The sequence below is a fragment of the Siphateles boraxobius genome, unplaced genomic scaffold (assembly GCF_051911475.1).
Source record: "Siphateles boraxobius isolate OS27281-9 unplaced genomic scaffold, OSU_SipBor_1 7, whole genome shotgun sequence".
NCBI lineage: Eukaryota > Metazoa > Chordata > Actinopteri > Cypriniformes > Leuciscidae > Siphateles > Siphateles boraxobius.
Window position 1 is genome coordinate 33,662,464 of NW_027509197.1, and position 27,113 is coordinate 33,689,576.

General features: G+C 36.5%; 1 protein-coding gene across 1 annotated transcript in view; it reads left to right on the top strand.

The window, feature by feature from the left end:
* ube2e3 (ubiquitin-conjugating enzyme E2E 3 (UBC4/5 homolog, yeast)) overlaps positions 1-17,637 on the top strand; it is a 44,713-nt gene extending 27,076 nt beyond the window's left edge. The window contains exons 4-6 of the mRNA XM_077216008.1: positions 8,491-8,623; positions 13,519-13,666; positions 16,848-17,637. Of these exons, the coding sequence (XP_077072123.1) occupies positions 8,491-8,623; positions 13,519-13,666; positions 16,848-16,945 (379 nt within the window). The 3' untranslated portion in view covers positions 16,946-17,637. The remainder of the gene's footprint in view (positions 1-8,490; positions 8,624-13,518; positions 13,667-16,847) is intronic.
* The last annotated feature ends 9,476 nt before the right edge of the window (positions 17,638-27,113 follow it).

The following is a 27,113-nucleotide window of genomic DNA, read 5'->3' on the forward strand; positions in this document are numbered from 1 at the left end:
AAGTTGGATGACTCATCTTCCACTTGTGGGCGTAAAACAAATCTGTTGGCATGCAAACTAAATTAAAAAAAAAATTGTCCTAGAATGAGAAAGTCCCTCCCCCTAATAATACCTGCTAACAGCATCTAACTAACAGTTTCAAGTAGCAAATCATAGTTCATGTCTGTAATGCAAACAAAAGCCTGAAATGTCGATATGTCCTTCACCAGCTTGCAGGAAATATATTAACAAGTTATATGAAATAGTGTTTCCCTGATAGTGAATTTTTTTCCTCTCTCTTTTTTCTTTATAGCTTAGTGATGTTGACATTATGTTCTTTTTTTATTCTTCTCTTTTGCTCTTTGTATGGTAATAAATTACCCTGAATTTGACATTTTAAAAGCTGAAATTATAGTTATTCATATAATGTCATCATAATTACAGGTCTGACCATGCCTTTATTCCAATTGTCAGATAAATAAGAGAGTGGGACACTGGCAGGCAGTTGATTATAGTTGTGTATGCCAGCAGGAGAAGAGGAACAGGGGGTTGATAGCTGAAAGAGAAAGTATAAAGCCCAGCCCCAGAGGTTAGTGCATTAATTGTGGCCAATTTTAAAATCAGCATCAGGTCATTGACTCCGCCGCAGAATATTACCTGACATTTCTGTGTGTGTACGCTGGGAAATGTAATGTTGAGTGGCGTGTGATTTATTGCAGAATGAAAAGCGAGTATGGTTTTATTAATATTATGTTTTAATTGCTGACATATTCCCCTGTGCCCTGCTGTGAAGTGTGAGAACATATATTTGAATGGTTGCTTCTAAATTTATAATGGATCTATGTAAATTTATGACTATGAAGAGGATTTTTGATGTTGGTGTTTTATGGAATTGATTGATATTGGAGCTATGGCTTAGTGGTTCACACATGCATGGCTATATTGGACTGTGATGCTTAGGTTTAAGCCCAGCTTGTCTATTTTGTCAATTGCTGATATTACCAAGTAATAATCATGATGAACATATATCTCCAGTGAGCTCTTATAACAGCTTCTGTTGTATACTAGCATCGTGAGTAGTGATTGGGCGGATGTGCGGACTCCAACGGTTGCGTTAACCGAATATTTTCCATCATGGACTGTATTTTTATTAGCAGTGATGAAAAAATCTGAAGGCCATCCGTCATTTTGACAGATTACACTGAGTGTGATCTATTGTCTCTTGTAATTCCCAATCCCACTCGTGTCCAGTTGCTGGCGAGTGTGCTCCAGTGTGGCAGCAGAGCACAGGTTCAGCCTTCAATCCAAAAATTGAACAACTGCCATGAGAAGTTGGCTGAATTTGAAATCACCCTTACACCCTCAATCACTATTCCCTACGTTAGTCCACTAATACAGTTCACTTAAAGGAGTGAATGAAAACGAGTGAGCGAATTCAGACAGCTGAGCGAACATCAGTTGTACACTCGTTATTGTGGTGCAATGTGTGATTGAATGAGTGCACTCAATAACGTCCACTATAGTTTCGGACACTACACAAATGGTTCTTTTTTAAAATAATGCCCTATTTGAAGGTGCTCCATACCTTCAAATAGGGCATTATTTAAAAAAAGAACCATTTGTAGGAGTGTCCGAAACTATAGTGGACGTGATTTCAGTATCAGCCTTTGTCATTCCAATGCAAAGATCAAAATCAGAAACAAACATTAATCTGCTTTGTTTGGTGTTGAACATGAAAAGTGACGCACAGTCTCTGTTCATCTGTTCTCTTAGTAATCTAGCCTATATGCTTGTCCTGTAAGTCCATGTTTAAAAATTAGCATGTGAATGAAAACAAAGGCTATTAAATGTCTTATCATTAAAAATATGAAAAATGATGGGTAACAATATATTATGACCGCATTAAGAAAATGACAGACAATGCAAAATTCTATCGCAACCTCTGGTGTGGACATACTGTGTCTGACTTCTAGCACTCATGTCACATCTTACTTGGATATATGTTCAGATATTTGTTTAAATTACTTATTAAATCCCTGTTCAGTGTATTTTTCCTCCCTGTAACTACAGCAACAGATTTGGGAATCAAGCCTTATTTCAAGGTTTTTATTCCAAGCCAGATTATTCCAAACCCAGATGAATGTCTGTGAAGATTCGTGTATTTACTAAATAGTGTATTTACTATTAGTAAGTCTTGACAATAGTATTTATAAAATAAATCAATAAAACCTTACAATATTTTCTGTTTCAATGTTATGCTGTAAATTGGCAAAAGACGGTAAGGGGTCGTTTGCACAGTACGAGTTTGTTCATTTTATTGTTCTGCTTTTCCATTGTTTATGGAACCTGTAAGGAATTGGAACATTTCAATTCCTTACAATTCAATCCAATTTAATTTACATTTTACATGTGTGCATTTGGCAGACGCTTCTATCCAAATCGACTTACATTGCATTCAAGGTACACATTTGTCAGTCCTTGCTTTCCCTGGGAATCTTACCCATGACCTGGTTAGCATTGATAGCGCCATACTCTAGTCTACAGGAAGACTTTTTTTAGACAGGAAATTACCATAATTACCTTTTAAAATTGAAACACTGAGGTTCATAAACCGTTAACTTCTTTATTTTCAGAGGATTCGGTGGATGGGAGATGAACCGTGGTACAGACATGACAAACTGTGGGAGGCGAACTGTACTATTTCACTATTAGTTGAACTTTTGGTTTCTTTGTGTGTACTGAGGCAGGAGTTTCTCATGTAGACTTTTGGTAAATAAATATAAGACCACCGTGCAGAATTATGATTCTATTCTCCTGTGCTTCGCCTGCCCTCGCCTTCTCTCTGGGTAATCTGGAATGATAGATGGAGATTGATAAATGGTATATGTTTGCACTCAGGTTTACTTAATTAGTTTCTCAGGACTTTCTTCTGTGTAATCCGCTACACCCAGAGCTCTTCATAGACAAGCTGATAGATTGGTGAGCCAGCAGGCTTCGATTCCCCAGCCACAGCGGTAGCTTAATATCATAAAGGCTTGCTCCTTTCAAGAGTGTGTAAGAATCTGAACGGAAGCTTGTTTTGTTAAATGGTTGGAGTTTGCTCTGAAGCGTTAAAGGATAACAAGTCCTTGCTTGGTCATTAAAGCAGTCTCTGCAGAGAGAAATGTGTGCTACAGGAAGTGGGCGAACTGCAAACACATTTGAGGTGATTATAGTGTGTGTGCGCCTCGAGGGAGTGCTGGATTACACAATACCCGAGCCCAGAGCCAATCGCAGCGGTGGCAGAGCTGCCTTCCTTAGGGTCGCTGGATTATCGAGGTCGCCCCTGTTTTGAGCAGGATTACTGCCTGAAAATCACCGCTAACATACTTTCCAGGTTATATAACATCGACACAGGGTATTTGTTGTAATTGCATCATAAATGTGGTTATGGAACGCAGGCGTTCCTCCTTGTACCTGCTTCAGGTTTTCCTGAAACCCCTACAACAATCTTTTGAGACGGTGGCAATCTGTTGAAGAGCGACATTTCCAGAATGAATTTGAGATTAATTCTGGGTTGTCACAATTGACTTGAGTATTTGGGGTTTTATTGAGCCTTTAAGGGGACATGGGGAATGATGGGGGAAAAAAAATTATGAAATTGGAAGAAAAAACTATTTCGTGTTCTCTCACAGAAGAATTGCGTATCCTCGAGAAACTTTGCATTCCCTTCCAGAAGCACTGAAATATCGTGTTTCCTCCAACAAAAGTTAACATCTCAAAAGTTTTTCGAGCAAGCACAAAGTTTCTATGAGAACTCAAAAGTTGAGTGAATGCAAAAGTTTCTTGGGGGAATATTGTTCTCCGATCTCATTTTTTAACCATTACTATGTCCCATTGAGGGCTCCGTAGGTTTGCACCCAGGCCAGTATTTTTTTTTTTTTTTTTTTTTAAATACACATAGTTTTGACCTTTATTTTAGATATTCTAAAAAAAAAAATTATGTTTTTATTTTTCACTCTGTCATTGTTAGTTTTAGTTTATTTTTGGTTTATTGGTGTTTATTAGTAACACATTATGTAACAAATTTGTTGCCTTTATACTTAAGTTATTTGTAGTCATGAAACTATTTTAGTTTAATTTGAAATAAACCAGTGTAATTAGGGAAAAAAACTTTAATAAAAATGTTTTCATTTAGTGTTTTAATGTAGTTTTCATTGCAGCTCAGGTATATTGAAGACTAAGGGTTCAGTTCAGAATGCGGTTACCATCCTCATTAATAATTAAACTTATCCATATTTAACACTCTAAAATAGAATTTGATATATTCTGCTGCTTTGTGAACATAGCCTATGTCATTTTACCCTGTATAATTTCTGTGTAGTTTTGATCCTTTTATAACAGGCCACCTCCTGTATGAATCTCTTGTATTTTCTGGAGACCATGTGGAGGTGAATGTGTTTCCGAGAAGCATGTGTCAGCCTTGGCCTCAACAAACAGGATTGTCCACTTGATTGCCAAGAATTCATTAGAGTCTAGAGGACTTGTTCGGCTATTAACGGTGGCTTTTTTCAATCATTTGCCACTGTTATGTTCTTGTTAAGAGTTTGCTAAATCTGTTAAGAGTGGCTCTTCAACGTCAACATAATTGCTTCAAATCTTCACAGTCCAGCAACAAGAGGGCAGACAGACACTTTACCATAGATGTTAATACATAGAGCCACATTAGCAGCAGATGCTCATTACTGCGATACGTCTGTGCATCCACCATACTGAAGAGGTCATGATCAGCTTGTTAACAAATGAAAGTGAATTGACAGATGCGGCAGCTTTCCCAAGTTTTTCACGAGATTTGGTTTGTCATCCATGTCAGACAATTTTGCATATTGCAGATTAGTAAAACACAGAATGTATTAGTATTAATGAGTTTTACAATTGGAAATGATGATGTGTTCAAGGGTGACCTTAAAATCTTAACAGGCCCATCTCTCTCTCTCTCTCTCTCTCTCTCTCTCTCTCTCTCTCTCTCTCTCTCTCTCTCTCTCTCTCTCTCTCTCTCTCTCTCTCTCTCTCTCTCTCTCTCTCTCTCTCTCTCTCTCTCTCTCTCTCTCTCTCTCTCTCTCTCTCTCTCTCTCTCTCTCTCATATAAATCATTGGAAAGTTTGTTTCAATAATTCATTTGAAAGATTCACTTTCTATTTCAACAAAATAAATTATGCACTACTGTCCAAAAGTTTTGTGTTGGTACGATATTTATAAATGTTTTTGAAAGAAGTCTCATGATCACTAAGGCAGCGTTTGTTTGATTGGAAATGCAGAAAAACAGTAATAATATGAAATATTATAGCAATTTAAAATAACTTATCTATTTCATGCTCTTCATTTTTACTCTTAAAGTTTTTCAGGTTTCTTGGATGAATAGAAAGTTCAAAACAACAACAACATTTAATTTAAAATAGAAATATTTTATAATGTTATAAATGTCTTTATTGTCGTTTTCGATCAATGTATTACCCCTAAATAAATAGAAATTAATATGAAAAAATGATATATTATAAAACATTTAGTACCTTATTGCTTTTATAAAACGGTTAACACACAATACAAATATTAGAGCAAAAATGATGTATCTAACGTTATGCAACTTTCATGAAGTAAAATCACTAAAAGCCTTCCTTCCGCTGGAAAAAAATAGTCCCTGAGCATGAACAGAAGTTACATTATTTCACCTTTAGATGGCGGCAAAGAGTGTCTTCATGAGTGAGTCAATCAGTAGAGAAGACTTCTATATTGAAAGGACTGAAACACGGAGAAGCAAGACTCAACTGACAAATGACCAGTGGCGGCTCGTCAATAGAGGGTCCCTGGCGAATCAGAATTTGATACATGTTATTTTATCCAATCTGATTGGTTCTCGTCACCTGTCATTCAACTTTACGCTCTTGGCCACTACTGCGAGTGCGCAGGCGACTCCGCCACAACCCTGCTAGGCTGATCACTTTCGTATATATAATGGCAGCAGTTAAACCAAATTCTGTCATTGATTTACAAAAAAAAACCTTTCTTAAGGTGTTCGCTAAAAAAAAAAAAAAAGGATAAAGAATCAGGGACCAACCCGATTTACAAATCCGGCAGCAGCCAGTGACAGAGGACGAGCTTCACCCGCGCTGGTCATGAGAAATCTATCGGCACTTGAGTTTTGTGGACAATAACGGGGGTAAGAGACCTCAAACAGCTATCTGAAATTTTTTGTATTTATTTTCGCCCCGCCCCTCCAAAATTAATTATCACCAGCCGCCACTGCAAATGACCATGGCACGGACAAACCCTTAACTGTTAAAAGAACAAGATATCGCACCAGACATTCAAGAAGATTTTTTTTTTTATTATGAATATAGGACTAACCTGAAGGAAAATGCTATATCTACTGTATGCAGGTATACTCGCTTACTCGATCTCTCAGAATACTCTACAAGCTTTAATGAACAATATCAATGAGAACAAACATTTGTTTACATTGCTAAGAGTGGTTGCTAGGGGTGTTGTGTAGTGATACATAAAACCGTTGGGTGAAGCGGTCATAGCCATGTTTTATTGTGAATAAAACACAGCTATTGACCAATCAGAATCAAACATGCATACATACACACATACATTACTGAAACCAAACTTTTGAACCTTTGAGTATATTATGTTTATGCTTTTTTTCAACTTAAAAAAAGCCCCTCGTCTTTTAGGCATCTTTACTCTCTGCCTAAGAAATGCTTCTGTTTGGGGTTGGATGGACTTAAAACTGGGCTTTTTAAGACAGCTTGTCAACTATAGAGTTCAGGCAACCGACTAATCGATTATAAAATGAAGTCGTTTTTCACATCCTTATGGTGAGATTGCACATTTCCTTTCATCTGAATTTAGTTGCTCTGTGGTAATGCTGAAAACTCCTGACAGGACCGGGGCAAAGCGTTACGCTGGCACGAAGCTCACCCCGCTTTTTCCAAACACCGTACTGAAGGCCTGTCAGATTGATGTTTAGAGGTGTTAAAAAGATTTTTCTATCTCTCCCTAATTTTTTGTACGGTTATGATTCACTTTGACGTGATCTAAATCCTCTCTAAATGTCATGTGTTGATTTTATGGCGATAAGTGATGGCCAAAGACAACCCGCATGTGTTTGTGCAGTTAAATGATCTATGTAGCAGGTTGCTCTTGCTTAATATGCCATTTATTGCTCTCTGCTGCATTCAAGCATTTTTCCCCCTCGCTGCGGTGCTAGAGAGGCCCGAATAATTTATCAGGCTCAAAGAATTAAGTAAGCTACATGGCGCCAATGAATTGTTCTGTTACTCTTCACGCCGTCCGTTCCTATTATCTTTCGGCTTTGCTATAATCCCGCTTATTCTTGGCCCTCCACTTTATGCCGAGTTGGGTTTGACAGCCGTCTTCTCGCTCTGAAGCATGAGTGGATATCCAGTGTGAGTAGGCTGGTGACTTGCTGGCAGAAACGAGCGTTTCATCACATGCTAATTGAGCAATAGATGCCGGGGATAAGTGCCTGCTACATTCACCTGTCTCCTCCATTAGAGGCAGGTCTCTACAGCAGACCATCACTATGAGTGGGCCTTTATTTTTTCCTTCATTGCCTGTATTTTCCTCCATTAGCCATATTTGTGTGGTTGTCCCTTTATCTAAATCTGACCTCAATCTGACTGTCCTTCTCCATGACTTGTGTTGCAGATATTCGGCTTGTTCTTAAGGCACCACATAATTTGCTCCTATTTTAGGTCATTTCAAAACAACTCCTGATGTGTTTTCAGTCTAAAGATTCTGTCGTACTAACATAGTTCCAATACAAATAGTATATAATCAAAGGCACCACGGAATCAAAATCGACAATTCTTGTGAGGGCGGGACAACCTGTCAATCGCATGAGATCACCACAAAAGCATTCCACAACCATCCAATTCCCCATTAACAAAATCAAGTCCCGCCCTACATGTTTTTTTTTTCTTGTTCAGGAAGCCATTTAACTCGGATATGTCACAATAGGGAAGAAAATACTAACACAACTGCCATTTCATGACTATTTTAATAGCTGTTACATTAATGTAACTAACCTGCCATTTTATTGAATTAATAGTTCAATGCCACATATGAGTGACCCTAAATGTGTCATTGTCAATCAGTGCACATCTTGTTTTCTTTGTCTGTGACTAAGAATGATCAACTTTCAAGTGATGCATTGTGTTCTGCGATTGTTGTCCACGTGTAAATATATTCATGCCATATCTGTGCTGCATTAAAATGTGTGTTGTGGTGTCATGCATGTAATACTAGAGTCTGTTGTTAATAACATGTTAACATGTTATCATTTATTATTATCCATTGGGTTGTTGGTAGACTTTGGAAGTGACATAAGGGATGCTTCTGTCAATCGGTCAGTGCTGTATTCTTAATGTTGGCCTAATATCGGACAATATTTTAGTCTGGATGTATGATACTAAATCACCTTGGTCTGTGTTTGTGTTTTTTCAGTGCGGGACCCAAGGGCGACAATATCTATGAATGGAGATCCACCATCTTGGGCCCTCCAGGTTCAGTCTATGAGGGAGGTGTGTTCTTTCTGGATATCACCTTCTCTTCCGATTACCCTTTCAAGCCACCAAAGGTACAGTATGGAAGCATTTCTTCCTTTTTATTCACTATTTTTAGTTATTAAAGGTGCATTAAGCAATTTCTGAGAATCATTTTTTTTAAATCAACTCAAACAAACACACCCATCTCTTCATTGCTTTGTCCCAAAACAAACACACAGTGCAAAAAGGCATGTATTTTTATCATAGCAGAAAGGGAGCAAAATAAAGCTTTGTGAAAAATAAAGCAAAGATGACAAACAAACATGCAGTACACAAGTATTTACAAGCAAGAGTTGGTTGTTAGTCGCCAGCAGCACACACTCAAAACCAATGTTACTCACGTATGGAGCAGAAACAATGTATTCTCTGTCTGTTTTTTAGGCCTTCCCGCTTCTGTCTCTCCAGCGCTGGAAAGCTTTTCTAATAGTAATACGGCTCCTAAAGCTCATGCCTGATCTTTTTCCAGTGATATTCCTCTGACCTTTTCTTTTTTGTTATGTCTCTTAGCCATGTCTCTTTCTTCAGTCTTTCTTCAAATCTCCCTCCTGCTCACTCTCTCTCCTCCCCCATCATGAGTGTATACGCCCCCTACTGCTGATTGGCAAAAAGTGTAATGTGGTGCTCGGTCCGATCCACTTTCAACAGTGTTTTTCAGAAATCGCTTACTGCACCTTTAAAACGGGAGGTTTCTAAATCCAGCCTTAATAGATCTACCTTCCTCTAAAGTTGTCTTACAACTCTAATCAACGTTTTTGAGCTCACTTGAAAATTACAGGCAAGTGTACCAAGGCAGAGGTTAGGCTCTGTTTCAAAAGCTAGTGAGCTGCCATGCTGTCTAGTGTGTAGTGCCTACATATGGAGAATCCTGACTGAAATGAAACTTCATAAGTGTATGATACGTGTAATGCATGCCAAAAGAAGGCGTTTAGAAGGCAGCATAATCATGGTTTTAGAACCTGCATAGGCAGCTCATTAGCCTTCACAACAGGCTCTCAATCTAAATGCAAAATCAAATGGATTGGAATGTATTTGGAAAGCACTTCAAAGTGAATACTTCAGATTTGTTCTTGAATATGAGGCAGAACTTAAAACGGCTGTATCAGCCATTTGATACCGTTCTTGAGCTTATAAATTCATATATCGAAGTGAAGTCCCATGACATTTTTATATGAATGTAAATGATCAGTTAAGCATTATATAATTTAATAATATTCAATGTGGTCCTCAGTTATTATCAATTATTATTGGTGCTCAGTTATTAATAATGTTGAAAACCCTTTTTGCTGCTTAATATTTTTGTGGAAACTACTGTATTATATTTTTTAGTTTAATAGAAATAGAAAGTTAAATGAACAGCATTTATTTGAAATGGAAATCTTTTGTAACATGAATAAATGCATTTACTGTCACTTTTCATCAATTAATGTGTCCTTGCTGAATAAAAGTATTTCAACCCCAAAATTATTCCAAACTTTGGACCAGTAGTGTAATTTGCAATGGAAAAAGCAATTAAACTATTATAGTAAAAAACAAAATAGATGAATTTTCTCAAGTAGACATCCATTTGTGTGTGCTATTATTAGCCTATAGTCGGTCACAAAGGAGCAGTGGCCTTTAATTAAGATTTATTAGGTCTACCAAGGACACTCTGTAACAGATCATTCAGAACAGGTATTGACCTCTGTTAAAAATGCCTCAAGGATAATGTGATGCTGAACGATTGTGTTTGTCTGCTATTTTGTGTGCTGGATGGCTGTACATACTCCTTCAGAGCACCGGCTATTAGTAACCAGTGCGATGCCGCAATGAGAATGTGGTTTAGGGAAGCTGGTTAACTCCTGCTCGGGCTATAAACGTGAAGTGTCAACCACGCCATCTCGGATTAATTAGCATCCGAATCTCCTTGTTTGTGAATTTGTGCCTCTGTGAACTGAGTGGCTCTTCATCTCAGTCTGGCCCTCATCTCAACCGTCAGTGGCATCTGTAAACAACAAGTTTATATAAAGCTCATGGGCTGGTGGGGGCTCTTTGTTCAGATCAAGCCAATGCAAAGCTTTAATCCACTAATTATAAACAGGATTCATCTTCTGCGGTGGATGCTGGGCAGAGCCAGCGGCCCACACCACCTCATTCTTTTGTCACCAGATGAAACCGCAGGGTAACTTGGGGGGCCGATCTCGCCTACGTTGGTTTAGGGTCTGTGCTCTGTGAAGTCGCTGCCTGTTCTCTCTTGTTTTATGGTCCACTAATCTGTGCTTTTGTGAATGAGTCTCTCTGTGTTTGGAAGCAGGGTGGAAAAGACTTCCTAAAAGTCCATCTAGAAATAAGATTAACTCGATCTGTAAAAGGCTCTAACGCATTGGCTTGTTTAAAGAGTAGTTTGGTTGGGTCATTGTGTGTTTTTAAAAAGAGCTATTTCTCTTTAACCTTGTGTCTTGTTTTTTAATTGTATTTCTTTCTGTCTGTTGGAATCTCTAAAACCCCACATGACTGTCTACTTCCTACAAAGATAGCTGACTTTGTTGCTTAGCTAATAATGCTATTCCCTAATAAGCATAAAAGGCTGATAATTCAATAAAGATCTGATCAGATCAATCTTTATTGCTTTGATCTTTAGATCTTTATTGATCAGATCAAAGACTGATCAGATGAAAAAAACAGTGGTGTGTGCATAATATATATACAAGATTTCTTGTTGTCCAAATTAGTCATGTATTTTTTTCCATCATGCATCATTGTGTACATATTTAATTTTAATTTTGGTAATATTTAATTAATTTTATTTATTAAAGCCCTAAATAGTCATTTTCCTAATTCTGCAACATTAAATTCTTTAAAAATAACTTTTATCTTATAATAATGTGTCCATAAATCTTGGGTCAATTCTGTTACCGTACCATACTTTGCCTTTAAATTGGTGGAATTATCTCCCACAACTGTTAATACAGGAAATGATGTTACTTTCCCTCACTGATAAGATCTGAAGCACTGAAGGTATGTGTGCTCTCTCTGAGAAAATATTTTAATCTAAAAAGTTCTTACACCAAGAGTTATTTTCTAAAACCTCTAAATTGTTACCACAATATTAAAAGGAAAACAATTTATAATTGATTCTTTTAATCATGATTTCATTTTTGGCTAAAGAGTTTTAAATTGTCAATTCTGTTACCGTCAAACTCTGTTGTCAAGGTAGAGTAACAATGTTGACAGTATGTAACAGAATTGACAGTAACTGAGTTGACAAAAAATATTATAAATAAATGTTTTTTCAGTTAAAAAAAAAAAAAAAAAAGGAAGTAACTTGTGTTCGGCAATCACTGAATTATTAAAATTAAATATGTTTTCAATAAGATAATGGAAAGAATTTCTGTTTGTTGACAGTTTTTTCCTTTTACTTTTTGAAATGCAAAACGTATCCAATTATTGAATCGCTCATGTAAATCTATGTAAAGTTCTCTAAAAGGCCATAATACCATAGATTATGGTAATGAGAGCAGTATTGGGGATAGTTATTCTTTGTCATAAAATGCCATATCAAATGAATATAAAATATAAATGTTTATTTTTATATATTATATTTTAATATAGTAATTTTAAATTACTGTTATTATTTTATCATTAATATTAGATTTTAAAGTTTATATATATATATATATATATATATATATATATATTAACTTTTTTATTAATTTATTGTAAAAGTAAATGTGAATCTACAATTCAGGCAAATATAATTTTTTTTGCCCTCTTAAAACTGAATTGACGAATTACTCTAAAAGTAGTACATTTCTTAATTTTAAAGGAACATACAAGAATATGTATTAAGTGTATGGCTGTGTTGCACTATAGTTGAACTATAGTAAATATTTTATGCAAAACATTATTCATTTATTTTTATATAAATATTACGTAAGTATATTTACATTTAACATTTCTGTTGACATGTCAACCATTTTGGATTCATATTTCTGCCTAAACGCGGCTCAGGAATGCTTCACAAAGAAGGGATGGCCAAAACAGTAAATATTATGTTATTTTTCAAGCTATTTTAGTGTGTGGGATTTTTCTATTGTCTGTTTATGAAATTAGTTTAGGGGGAAAAATATTCTATCAGTATTTGTTTTTTCAGTTTTCAGGCGTGCAAAGTATTTCTCTGTATTGTTTGCCTAAATGTGACCTTTGCCTAAAAAAAACAGCGGCCCACCTTCAGGAACATTTTAAAATGCTAGGCAGCTCACTAGATTTTTCTCTTCATAGTGGAGTGTCATGAACTCTCTCTTGTTTTGTTTCCCAGCGTTGTCCGTGAGGCCTGACACTGGCTGCCCGTGTCATGCTGGCTGTGTTTACGACGAGTCGTACTCCTAGACCACCGTGTTCATACAATACCCACATTGTGCCAGGCAGGCATGGTTATTTTGGTCGCTTTGTATATGCTGCATCATGTGACGGACATCTTAGTATTTGCTGCAGGGGGCAGAGTGAGACGCAGTCAACAAACAAGAAGCACTCTTTATGTGCTAAGGGAACAGACTAATGCAAGACGCGGACTATCCCTTGACCCTTAACCGGCAGACACGGGCCGTCCCACAATACTGCAGTCAGCGGTGTCCTGCTGGTCCTGTAAGCCAGGGCTATAAGTCGTCAATACTCTAGATAAGGGCTACTGACACAGTTGGGAAGCTGGGTTAGGTTAAGCTTGCTTGGCTCTCTTGTCTCAATGGATCAATAGCTTTCAGGATTCAGCCCTGGTTCTGAGAGTGCTGTTAATGAGAATGAAAGCTGTGATCCAGCCCTCAAAAGCCCCCTATATAACAAGCCCTGTTAAAACGCACCCAGAGTATTAAAGTGTGGTTCTGGACTGGTGAGCTAGCATAATCCCTTTTTAGATGGACTTGTTTTGTGATCGTGTCGGTTTCCTCCTGTGCAGGTCACGTTCCGTACGAGGATCTATCATTGCAACATCAACAGTCAGGGTGTGATCTGCCTGGATATCTTGAAGGATAACTGGAGCCCAGCTCTGACCATCTCGAAGGTCCTGCTCTCCATCTGTTCTCTGCTGACAGACTGCAATCCAGGTGAGTAGCGCAACTCAAGGCTGAGAAGAAAAATGTTCCAATAATTGGTTAATAGGAGTGTTGTTTGGGCCATAACACCAAAAATGAAAATTCTGCCATCATTTACTCTGCCTTAATGGCTTTTGTCTGTGGAACACAAAAGAAGATATTCTGAAAAATGTCTCTGTGAATGGAAATAAATAAATACATATGTTGTTTGGACCCAAATTACTTTCAAAACATATTTTGTGCTCCACAGAAGATTGAAACAGGTTTGATAGAATTGTAATTTTTTGGGTCAAAATCTTCTTTGTTACAGACAACTAGCATCAAAGAGGCTTCTGACATAATAATCAATTAGCAAATTGGAGTACTTCCAAAAAATTCAATTATTGAATCAGTTATTTTTTCCTGTTTATCTGCAAATGCATGTTCTTGCCGAGCATTGTGACGGTATTTGGCCGTAAAAGGTTGGGTTCGGGCGCTGGGGACAAAAACCCACCACAGTTATTAAATTAAATGAATAATTATCAAAGTCAGTTCATATAGGGATAACGCTTAATCAGTTCTATTAGGGTGATCAAATAGGACAAGGAACAAGAAGATTTGATTTAAAACTTCTCTATTCAAGCTCAATTCAGATCAGATCATAACACATCTCAATTCAGTACATCATATTCAACAACAACAACAAAAATCACAACAATTTTAATTCCAGGGCCAGGAACATTTGCCTTTTAATATTACAACAGTAATAAATGAGTGACAAATAAAACAGCAAATAATTGAATAATTTTTTTTGATTCGATGCAATAAATCTTATGCAGGAACAAAAAAAAAACGTGAAAAAAAAGATATAATAGTCAACCGCACAAGAGGAAAACATAAGAAAAATAATCACATGGATTCCAAAGTTCAAAAAGAAAAAACAAACTTTTTTTGAATTCATACCTCTATAAAATTACTATTTTAACAAAATTATTCTTAAACACAAGCAATATTAATCCAACAAATTCAACGAACAAACATTAATTTGCTTACCGTGTCACTCATTGAACTACTGGGCCTGGAAAAATAATTCAAAACATCACACAATATTCTGCAAGCAGCAGTGAAAACACAATATTTACTAAATAAATCAGCAACTCGAGCGCTAAATTAAATGATAAAAAAACATCCCTACTCCAAAATCCTCATTAGTTTAGTCTCCAATTAGTGTTTAAACCACAAGATGACCTCACAAAACGCTCCATTTACATGTGGATCCCTCTCAACACAACTTTCTGATGCTTTTTACAAAATTCAATGAGGAGAAAACATATTCCTCAAAAATAATAATCGTAAGCATCAAAAGTACAAAAAAAGTGCCATTAAAATGTAACATTAGCGGCTCATTTTTAATGCAGAGTGCGAGCGGTGCTTTTACAACCTTCCAACAGCACTCAACCGGGAATAACCCACACGCCCGGCAACAAAGGCTAGAGAGAGAGAGAGCAACAAACGAAATCACACTTCCTTAAATAACTTCCTACCTGGTATATACACTCTAATTTCATACCTCATTTAATGCATGATTGCACTACTCAGGTTCACTAGTCGTCCCCTAGGGGGAAGGGGGAAGGGGGAAGACTACACCCACCAGATCATTTGATTAGATAATGAATTTGACCATTTGAAATTTTGATAGATTTACTGTATTTATTTGACTGAAGGCCCTGCTCCTGGAGAAACATCTTCCTGCATAGTTTAGCTCCTGTCTGCTACCACACACCTGCCTGGATGTTTCTAAAGACAATGGTTAAGGTTAAACTCTGTAGGATATATTCCGCAAGATATTTGTTTTTACACTGACAATGCCTCAAATGGGCAGAATCAGGAGCAGAGAGTGATCGGAAATACAGCATTGGCTAAAAGTGATGGAAATTGAAGATTTTGCATGCACATTGTGTAGTTGTGCTTGGAGTCAATTGTTGTTGTTGTTTTTTGATAACACAGTGAAACATGGCAAATTGTGCGGACATACTTTTTGGCCAGGCTGTCATTCAAATAAATTATGAACGCATGCAAAAACAAGAGAGAATCAACAAAATATTAATAACTGATTAAGATAATGCATGTTTTTATTTCTCCTGTGAGCTGTTTTTTTAAATCTTTTTTTTTCTTTTTGAATAGAAAAATTAAACCTGTAACTTTAAAAATATAAAAAAAAACTTTCCTCATATTTTGATCATTTACAAACATTTTAAGAACTTTTAAGATCATTTTTTCACATCAGGATCACATCACTTTTACTATACAAGGGCAGATAAAGATAAATTAAAATGAAACTGGAAAAAAATATTTCTTTAATTTGATTCCCGTTATGCCAGCAGAGTTTACCGTCGGCTGACCCTAAAATCAAACGAAAAATAATTGTTTGAATGGCAAAGTATCTCGACCTAAAAACATGTCCTACATTAATCGAAATAATGCTAAAATTTTTTGTAAATTGTAAAATTTGTTGAAATACTGAAATTACTAAAGTAATTTTACTTCAACTGAAATAAAAATAAATTAAAGATAAATAAAAAGATAAAAAAACAACTAAAGCTCATAATAAAATGACTAAAACTTAAACTAAATGGAAATGAAATTATAAAAATAAAGCCTAATTCAAAATATGAACTGATATTATAATAGTATATAAATAATATAGCCCTGTCTACATTTTGTTCAGTGAATTGCTTGAATCTAGAAAAGATCACATTTATCCATGAATGAATTTGAAGCTGATGACTAAACGTTCTGCTTAATGTTGCATTTGTCTAGTCATGTTCATTTAAGGTCTTCATTGTTGCGTTGTTGAAGTAAGGGAACACCGACCTTTCGGAACAGTTTCGAATCCTCTGTAAAGCCGTCACCATGTTTGTCTCAAACATCTCTGACATTGTTGTGTCAGCTGAGTCATCACATGACAGATGTGACTGTTGGAACCCACACTCTCAAAGATGGCTCACTTCCCACTACTCTCTCTCTCTCTCTCTCTCTCTCTCTCTCTCTCTCTCTCTCTCTCTCTCTCTCTCTCTCTCTCTCTCTGTCCTTCCCAGTGCCTGTCTGCATCTTTCAGAAGACTGTGTTCTCGTTGACTCCTGGGTTTAAGAATGTCTCACTTTTTTTTTTTCCCCTCTCTGTTCTTCTCTCTTTTCCCCCTCTCGTCTCTCAGCGGATCCTCTGGTGGGAAGCATAGCTACTCAGTACCTGACCAACAGAGCAGAGCATGACAGGATAGCTCGACAGTGGACCAAGAGATACGCCACATAGACAGCGGGACCGCTGACACCTAGACCCCCCCCACCCCACCCTTCTTCCCAGATTCCCTTTGTCCACCCCTCCTTCCCACTCTCTTCTCCTCCGCCGCCCCAGTTTCCATCACCCGCAGGAGTGTAAAGATCCAGGAGAGGCAACTTTACAACGTGCAACAAATCTTTATAGCCTTTACAATACGGACTTCTGTGTAAATGTCATACTGATTCTACCCCGTGTTTTTACCCGATACGGACTGGGAGCGCAGACAGGACCCGCCAAGGTGTAAAGGCTGCCGGAGTAGAATTTTGTAGCTGTAGATTTAGTTCTGTTTAAAAGCCTACTTGCAAGTCTTGCTTCTTTGGGATATAAAAAAACAAACAAATGTATTTTGTGATGTAATAAGGAAAATGTTCCTAAAGTCAACCAAATATTATGGTGCATTTTAGCCTAATTCATTATCTGTATGAAGTCAAAGAAAATGACAAAAAAAAAACACAAAAAAAAAACAAGCTGTAGATTATTAGAAATGATGTCATTTATATGAGACCCACACTCATTTCCAGTTCTGTGGTACATGCTGTTGTGAATCTGTTATACCTTTGTCAGTTTGTAATGAAGCGATCTCATTGAACGTTTTGTAGCTCAGCTGAAATGAGCAACCACTGTAACATCCCCTCAAACACAATAAAAAAAAAACTGTCCCCCGGGTCTAGTGTTTGTGTGTGTTCTGTTTTCTCTGCGGCACCGCTTACATCGGATCAGCTCAAAGGCGATGCATGGACTTTTGAACGGCCCCGCTTGTAAACAGGCCATAATTACTTTATTTGGTTTTTACCCATTTTTCCTTACATTTATGAATGCATTTTTAGGGAGGGGGAGGATGAGGTTATTCCACAGCTTTAAAATCTTTATAATCATCACAATTTAAATTTAAAAAAGAGTTTACACAGTTTTAAAATGGCATGACCCTATAATTTAAGTAATAGTTAACTGTAAATAGGTTGAATTTTCTGCAGGAAAATGCACATTTACTCTTCTAAACTCTATAATTTGTTATCATTTTTATATATACATTTAGCTATGGCCCTGGGAGTTTACCTGATGCCCTCTGATTTCTGGTCAAGGTTTTAGGAAATGTAAAAAATCATGGCACTGGCAACATACCTACTTTAACAATGAACTTGTGTACAGTTTGTATATTGCTTGCAAAACAATTAACCTGAACGTTTTTTTGTTGTTGTTGTTGTTGTTTTCAATGGCCATCAATGGAGAAACCAGCTTACATAATGATGTTCAGCCAAACCCTGAACTCTTTAGTTTGCACTCATGTACGACTGACACAAGCAGATGTCCGTCAAAAACTACCATTTTGAGAATACTTCCTGTTCAGTTAGGGTCGAGTTAGTCCACAGCTGACTTGTGGAGTTGCTCACTCCACAAAACACGTGGGTATGACATTCATTAGCACTGTTATGTCACTTTTGGCATCTATGAAGGGGTCACTTGGTCTCTTGTGTACATCTCACATTCATATTGGCTCTGCCTTCTGGATGTCTCTCCAGTCAGAGTGAGATGAGATTTTTTTAGGGTCGCTCCCAAAAGAACACTGGTCTCGACTCACTTTCTCTTTGGCTGTGAGTGAACTGTGATTCATTCTGACCTGTGTTGATAGTGTCAGATTAACACCCAGGAGGGCAGGGGAATGAGAACTACCGCCTGTCCCTTCTTGAATGTTTGCAGCCCCCTTGTGGCACCTTTCTTAATCACACTTAACTGGGAGGTGATAGAGATCCATGCAGTGTCATGTAGGGATTGATTATTTTATTGGTTGTCAGTTATCAGTTGATCATCTGTTTTATGATGTGTGGTGATGTTGTTATTATTATTATTATTATTATTATTATTATGTGAGTCTCAATGGAATCTCTGAGGCTGTGTTGAACACATGCACTCCCATTTTTTGGCGCATTTTATGTATTACAAATAGCAGAAGGTGTAGCTATTTTTATACATTTTTTTATAAATCTTTTAAATATCATTTATAGATTTATATAATGGAAATAATATAATTTAATGAATCATTTCAATCTTTTTGAAATAAATGCTATTCTTTAAAACTTCCTATCATCAAAGAAAATATATCATGGTTTCCACAAAAATAATGTTTTTTCTATTGTAATTACACACAGAGAGAGAGAGAGAGAGAGAGAGAGAGAGAGAGAGAGAGAGAGAGAGAGAGAGAGAGAGAGAGAGAGAGAGAGTCAAACGTTTGGACTGTATTCATGTTTATTTTTATCTAAAAATCTTTTGTCTTATATTTAATCATATTTATTCATTTTTTTTTAGATGAGTTGGTTTGGAAGGAGAAAAAAAAGTCAAACATGTCAAACAATTCCTGTTTTTGATTTTGATGACTTCGCTATTTTTCTAAAATACGAAAAATGGTCATTAATTGTTATTGAAGAACCTGTTGGAGACAGAACTGGGTCTTCATCACATGGCCACACGAGGGCGACAAACCATGACGTCCATTCCTCTCGCTGACGATGTGTGCTGTTTATATATATTTATTGTGGCTTTTATTTGAGTTTGCCTTTGATTATTTATTCATTTCATTGATCCCATCAGGGAGCAGTCTCATTAAATGACCTGCGGCAGGTAGAACGTGAAATTGTGCATTAAGGAAAAGATTAGTTTCATGTCCATGGTTGATGAAAGGGGTGGAATACTGATGAAGCACACACACACACACACACAGAAACAGACAGACACTTCAAAACCACCGGTGTGTCATGACAGCCTCAGATTCAGTGAATAATGAGACGGGACGCTCTGCTGTGATCAGGGCGGAGAGGACAGACATGACCTCTGTTATGATTTATGCCTGTTAGAGTACAAAAGGAGATCTCACTCTAACCTCTCTTCATCCCTGCACAAATCCCCTTGGCCTTGAATGAACGTGCTTTCTTTATCATGTGTTTTCTATGTGGCATTATTGATGTTACTATGTATGTGGGATGGCTTGCATGTGGATCCGTTTGTGCTCAGCAGATGTGTCCTATAGTTTGCCAAAGCATTAACCAAGACTGCGTTATTGTGAAAGAAAATTTCCTCCTTGGTTAAAATCATTGTTACAGACAGTCACAAGTGGCTCATTGCTTTTTAAAAAGGCATTAATAGAAAGAAGGATAATAAGACAACATTGTTAAATAGTTTAAAACTTATTGGCAACACTTTACGGCAGGGGTCTCCAACCTTTTTTCATTTTAGAGCTACTTTTTAAAAAAGATAGTGGCCGAGAGCTACTCATGTAGGCTAATACAATACTTAAATCTCTTAAATAATGTCTCATAACTCTCATATTAACAACTAGTTTTTGTAGAACGATATATGTCACCCTTAAATGTCAGCGAAAAGAACAGAATCAGAGATTTATTTTTTTAAAGAAAATTGTACTTTGAATATTATACTGTAAAAACACATAATTATAGTTGATTTTACAGTGCATCTTAACTAGAGATGAAATGGCATGAAAATTTCATGATTATAGTGACCAAATTGATCACGTTTATCACAGAATCCTGTTCAAAAAGTACTAATACACCACAATAAAATCAATTCACCAAGGTTTATGTCGAAAAACAGCAAATAACAAATATAATTAGAATTCATTTGCACTTTTTGTTTACATAAACAAAATAACAACATTAAAAATGATGGTCAGATTTTAAAGGAGTGTCTTGCGACGTGTTATCTACTAACATGTAGCCTACAAGTTAAAATAAAGTTTTGACAAAAAAAAGATTTATAAAAAGCTTCCATATTTCAGCCTTAAAATCATTTTTATAAAAAGAATGAGTAAAAAAAGATAAATTACTGACGTTCACAATGCACATTGTGCACAATGCTTATCTTTCATTATTAATAGTAAAATTCGGTCCGATTTTCCCGTGGCGTCTGTCGTTGCTATGCAACCATGCACTGCACTCTCCACAATGACAAAGAAGTTTTAGTCAAAGAAGTTTATCTTCTTTGAATTGTTAAAACAACCAACAACAGCACATGTAGAGCCTGAACTCATTCTCTCACTGCTAATACAGTACGAACCGGAAGTAGGCAACCGGAGTCGTCGTCATGGCGGCACCCACTGTTTAGAGCAGAATAAGGTGGATAGAACGTGCTCGGCGGGCGACTCAGAGACTCCATGCGGGCTACCAGGTGCCCGCGGGCACCATGTTGGAGACCACTGCTTTACGGTAATGTTCAGCTTGTTAACATTAATGCACTTTCTACAGCACTGAGAGTGGTAATTGATAAATATGGGCCTACTACTTGATGTTAATTCATGTTCATGAGACATTCATTTATATGGTGGCAATTTACATAAGGTCTCATTTGTTAAAGGGGTCATCGGATGCCCATTTTCCACAAGTTGGTATGATTCTTTAGGGTCTTCATGTAAAGTTTGTAACATACTTTGGTTAAAATTCCTCAATGGTTGTGTAAAACAACACCCTTTTTACCTCCTCAAAAACAGCTCTGTTCACATGGGTTGATAATGAGCAACTGCTCACCCCACCCCTCTCTTTCATGGGGGGTGTCGACACAAGACTGCCTTGGCAACCAGCATTGGTGGACAGAATACAAATGGCTGAGGGCAGAAATATGCTAATACGGGACAGTCCGTCAGTGGTCGTGGGCGGAGCATTAGCGATATGACATTGAGATTATTGAGAGTGTTTAGACTTTTTGCAGATTAAAAAAGAGGAGTGAATGGGTTGTTTTTATTGTATGGTGGTTGTGTCCACACGCTTCAAAAACACATTTATAGGCAAACACCATATAAAAGTGAATTTTTCATCCGATGACCCCTTTAACAGTTAATGCATTAACTAACGCCAACTAACCATGAGCAATATTTTACAGCATTCATTATCGGTTAATTTTAGTTAATAAAAATGTTTGTTCACAGTGCTTTATCTAATGTTAACAGATATAACTTTTGATCTAAATGTGTTAGTAAATGTTGATATTAACATAAAGTAAGATTAATAAATGCTGTAGAAGTATTGTTCATTGAAAGTTCATGTTCTCTAATTTAGTTTGAATGCATTTTATCAAATGAGACCTTATGGTAAAGTGTTAGCATATAAATATATTTAAACAACTTGAAATTTAGATTTCATTAGTATGTAGAAAAGAACATTAATCAATATTAATGCTGTACACATCATTTTTTATTCATATTTAATGCATTAACTATGTGTTATTGTTGTATTATTATTACTATTATTAGGGTCTGTAACCCCTGTAATTGTTCATTTTATTATTGTTCTTCCCAAATGGGAGACAATAGCAGCCCTATGAACTGTACGTAGGAAAATTGTGAAAATTGGCACACTTGTACTGATGGTAATTAAACGGTAATCTGGCCTACTTTGGGGTCTCTAGGAGCAAATCTATAGCCCCACCACCAGTTCAAAATGTCGCTTTTCAAATGGTTATATCTTTTGAACCATTTGTTCTAGAAAAAAATAACTTAGTTCACCTGGCTCCTCTCAACATGCTGATCACATTCCATATCCTACATTAAGACTCGCCCCATTGCAGTAGTGGCCATTTTGAAAAGTACTCCTTCTTTTGTCAAATTCTTATGAAAATTGGCTCAGATGATCTTTGGACTGAGCCGCAAAGAAATGACTGAACATATATATTGTTTTATTCCTCTTTGTTCAAAGTGCAAAGAAGTCATGAACTTAACATGTCGACTCATAATTAGTTCACAGGCTGTATCTCGGACCAACTTTGAGGAATCAAAACGAAAATTGGAACCATGATCTGAGGGTCCATGACAAATTTGGGAACAGTACCACCTACAGGTAATAAGATCTGAAAAATTGCTATTTTTGCTCATAACTTTTGATTACTTGTCAGAAATCACGATCTATGTATTCCTTGTGTCATGCCAAATCCGAGGATACCGATTTTGCCAGTATAAGATGAACCATCAGTCCAGAGTTGTCATAAATTGCAATATATTTTAAACAATTTGACATATCGGCAACATTAAGTAGGGATCATCGAAAGCATATCCTGAATGTACCTGTAAAGTTTGAACACAGTGCCACTTAGTGTTCCAGAGATATACGGCTTTTTGCAAAAACTTTTGAAAACATTGTCCAAATGTAGTTTTTTGTCGTTTCGTTCCCTGGCTTATTCCAATTCTGACAATGTGTCATTCGTCATATTCCATTAATGTGCCTGTTCACCATATTGTAAAAAAAAACAAAAAAAAAAAGTTTTTCGCTGCTACTCCTACAAATTTTCCTCAATTTTGTCCAAAATGTATGATGATTTTTGGACCGAGCCACAGAAATGAATGGATTTTTTGATATTTGCTACAGTTCCTGAGTAATATCTCCAAAGTCGATTGTGCCTGTGTTTGTCTTATGTTAGTTAGCTTGGCATGCGAATTGGTTATCATGCTAACCATTTGCCAGTCTTTCTAATGTGGCTCTTCAGCTATCAATTAACCATAATCTATCTTAGCATTAAGTTAGCTCACCATGCTAATCTGGTTAACATGCTAAGTAATGCTTTTGTGTGCTCATTCTCACACTGAAAGCTCTCCTCGGCAGCCGGCTGAATCAGCGTCAACTTAGTGGCTCAATCTGTAATTCCACGTGCCATAAGCCCCAAACCATTCAGGTCTGGGTTGGAATCCTGTGTGGCACATTCCAAGACCGCAAGAGGTACAGTGTCCAGAAGTGGTGCAAAAGTTTCTTCTGTTCCATACATGGTGTCTTTCTGAGAATGATCTCATCTGAACTTATTAAACATGCGGTGCATTTATATACTACATCTTCATCTATGCAGTTGAATCTCACTTGAACTATAGAGCTTCGGCATCTGTGTGAAAACATGTCTTCCCAGCAATGAGATGACTGACAGGCACCTGACCCAGAGACTGTGGGTTCAAGTCCCGTAGCCCATATAATCGCTGCTTGCAGCTATATTTATTATTATTATTATTAATGAGTACAACTGGTTTAAACGGTTTATTCAAACATTTTATTATTAATAATATGCTATTATTACTATAAATAATTATTAATGATTAATGTTTATTGTTGTTATTCTATTTATTGTTAATCAATTATTATTATTATTATAATTATTGAACTATATTAGTTGAATAAGTTTATGATCTTAATTTTAATGGATTATATTGATTTAAATTAAATAAAAATGGGTTATTATTGTTATTATTTATTGTTATAATATTATTATCATTATTATTACTATTATTATTAATAATAATTTGAATTAACTACTTTCAGTGAAATTTGTTTTATTATTAATTCATTCAATTAGTTAAAAAAGTGTTTTATTATTAGTAATATTAATGATTATTAATTAAGAGTTATTGTTAATATTATTATTATTGATATTAATGAATTATACTGATTTTAAAAATTGATTATTATTATTATTATAATCCGAGTTAGCAGTTCTTCTACTAGTTCGTACATTCACTTACAGTTACAAGTGTGCCTTTATCCCTATTTTATGATGGCTCATCCAATCAGAGAACTATCTGCATGTTTTATAATAAGGGTTAACCTCCTTTAAGCTGATTTCCTTAAGCTATCATTACATTCTCATAAGCAGTGTTCTGGCTATTAACCCCTCGTTTCCCGTGTTAGTTAATACCTTTGAGACAAAGGAAGGGGGGTGGAGGCGTTCAGACAGTGAGTTCAAGTGTGTATAGGCCTATGAACGCGAGCCGCAGCGATAGGGGCGTCACAGGCCTCTTGTGTGCGGGTACAAGTGGAGAGCACAAAGGCTTAATTGAGATGAAGTGAGCCGTGGATTAGTATGACTGCCCTCATCCTGACTGACAAAAGAGGCGCTCTGACAGGGGCCCGTCGCCTGCCACTACCCAGCCTCCTCTTGTTTTTCAAGGACCTGTGTGCTTCTCCTCCAAACCACACAGCATTTGCCCAGCAGAACATTCTTAAGTGTTTTAACCGTCTCTAAATTAGGCTGTATGTGAGTGAGCGTGTTAATTAGATTCGGTTTGTTGGGTTTTTATTAAGAAAAAGGGGGGGGGGGGGGGGTGTAGATGGGGGGGGGGACACAATGTTCCTAAATATATGAAATCTAATTTTGTTTAGACAAATGCAATATCACGAGAGGAAAATTAACGTTTATAGTTGGCCACCATAATTTGTATTGTTGTCTCACAGAAAATCATATTTCAGCTATAAGGGATTGAGTCAAAAGTTCAGCTGCTCCAAAAAGTTTGTTCAAATGTTTTTGAATTAAGTTTCTTATGATCAGCAATTCTGCATTTATTTGATTAAAATACAGTAAAAACAGCCAATAGGCTACTCTTGTCTTCAGTGTCACAGGATCTTTCAGAAATCATTCTAATATCCTGGTTTCATGCTCAAGAAACATTTCTTATTATTATCAATGTTGAAAATGGTTAATAGTTGCTTAATAGTTTTGTGGATACATTCTTTTCAGGATTCTTTGGTGAATCGAAAGTTCAAAAGGCATGCGTCATTTATTTGAAATAGTAAATCAATATTTGTCATTGTCTGGGTCTGAATCGGGCTCGAATTGGTATGAAATTGACTTTTTCCTTACTTATATTTACACAAGAACTCGCAGTTATGGAGGGGCGGGATATTTCCCAAACACGCGCTAAGCACTGTATGTGAATAAAAGCCTAAATTCAATCTGTTCATCATACAAAGCGACTGTGTCTCTTCAGACGATTTGGACCAAACCGCTCTATTCATATGGATTAGTTTTACGATCTCTTTATGAAATTTTTGAATCGTCAAAGTGGTAGTTGCGAAGCTGTCAATGGAGAGACAGAAAGCTCAGATTTCATCAAAAAGATCTTCAGTTGTGTTCTGAAAATTAAGACTTACAGGTTTGGAACGACATCAGGGTAAGTAATTACATAGTTTTCATTTTCGGGTGAACTAACCCTTTAATATGCCCATATAAAGTGTGGCAAACCCAAATCTCCTTTGCTCTTTAGGTACGTACAGTTGGCTTTTACATAATATTGTATTAATAAATTTAAAAGTTGTGTGTTCCAGCATCAGTAAAACTCCTCACTCTATTTTTATACACGACACAAGCATTTCGAGGGATTTGAGATGAAGTACAATCCCTGTAGACCCCAATTAAGTCTCAGCACATTCTTTCATTAACAAGTGTTCTGATTTTAGGCACTGAGAGGTGTGAAACTCTCCCACTCAACCCAGTATGTTCCAGAATCATAATATTTAGACCAACCGTGTGTTTTCAGACAGCTGATCGCATAGAGCTTTAGTTTCTCTAAAACTGTTTTATCCAAAATGCTGAAAATGTTCTTAAAAGCTAGCTAAATCACACTAAACCACTTTCTTAGGACATCCGCAAAATAAAATGGGTTCATACTTTTTTTTTTAACTTTTCTTTCAGATGTGCGGTGTCCTTATTGACATGCATGATTCCATGAAGAACCGTTAGCATTCCACAAAAGGTTCTTTATAATGGAAAAACGTTCTTTAGGTTTTAAAAATGTTCTTTACACTGATAACGAAATTGGTTACGTTGAGTAAAAGGTACTTCAAGGGAACCAAAAATGGTTATTTTATGGCATTACTGCGAAACCCCTTTTTTGGAACCTATTTTTAAGAGTGAAGAGTTTGGGTTAGGGTGTATGTAGTAATTATAAATATCTTTATTACTATGTTCCACTCTCAGAAAAGAGCTGTCAAAAAGCTGCAAAAGCTTTCACTGGGGCGGTACCCTTTCATCTTTGTACTGCATATTAGTACCTCAAAAGTACATATTGGTACCAAAAGTGTACATGCTACTACATATTTTGAATACAGATTTTGTATCTTTTTTTTTCTATTTAGATGCTTTGTAAATGTGTGCATTTTGCTGGGTTTCTTTATGGTGCAGCTATGCAAAAATAATTTGGACTGGAAATCTGGACCAAATTCCTTATAGCTTATAAATTTAATAAAATTCCAAGTATGCAGTTTGTTATTGACATGAGTCTTAAGACTCTTAAATCTTTTGTTCCTATCTTCTCCCTGGCTGATAGGGCGAGCTTTAAGTGTAAAGCTGTCGCAGCCAACAGATGGCACTGATTCCACATGCGTGAGGC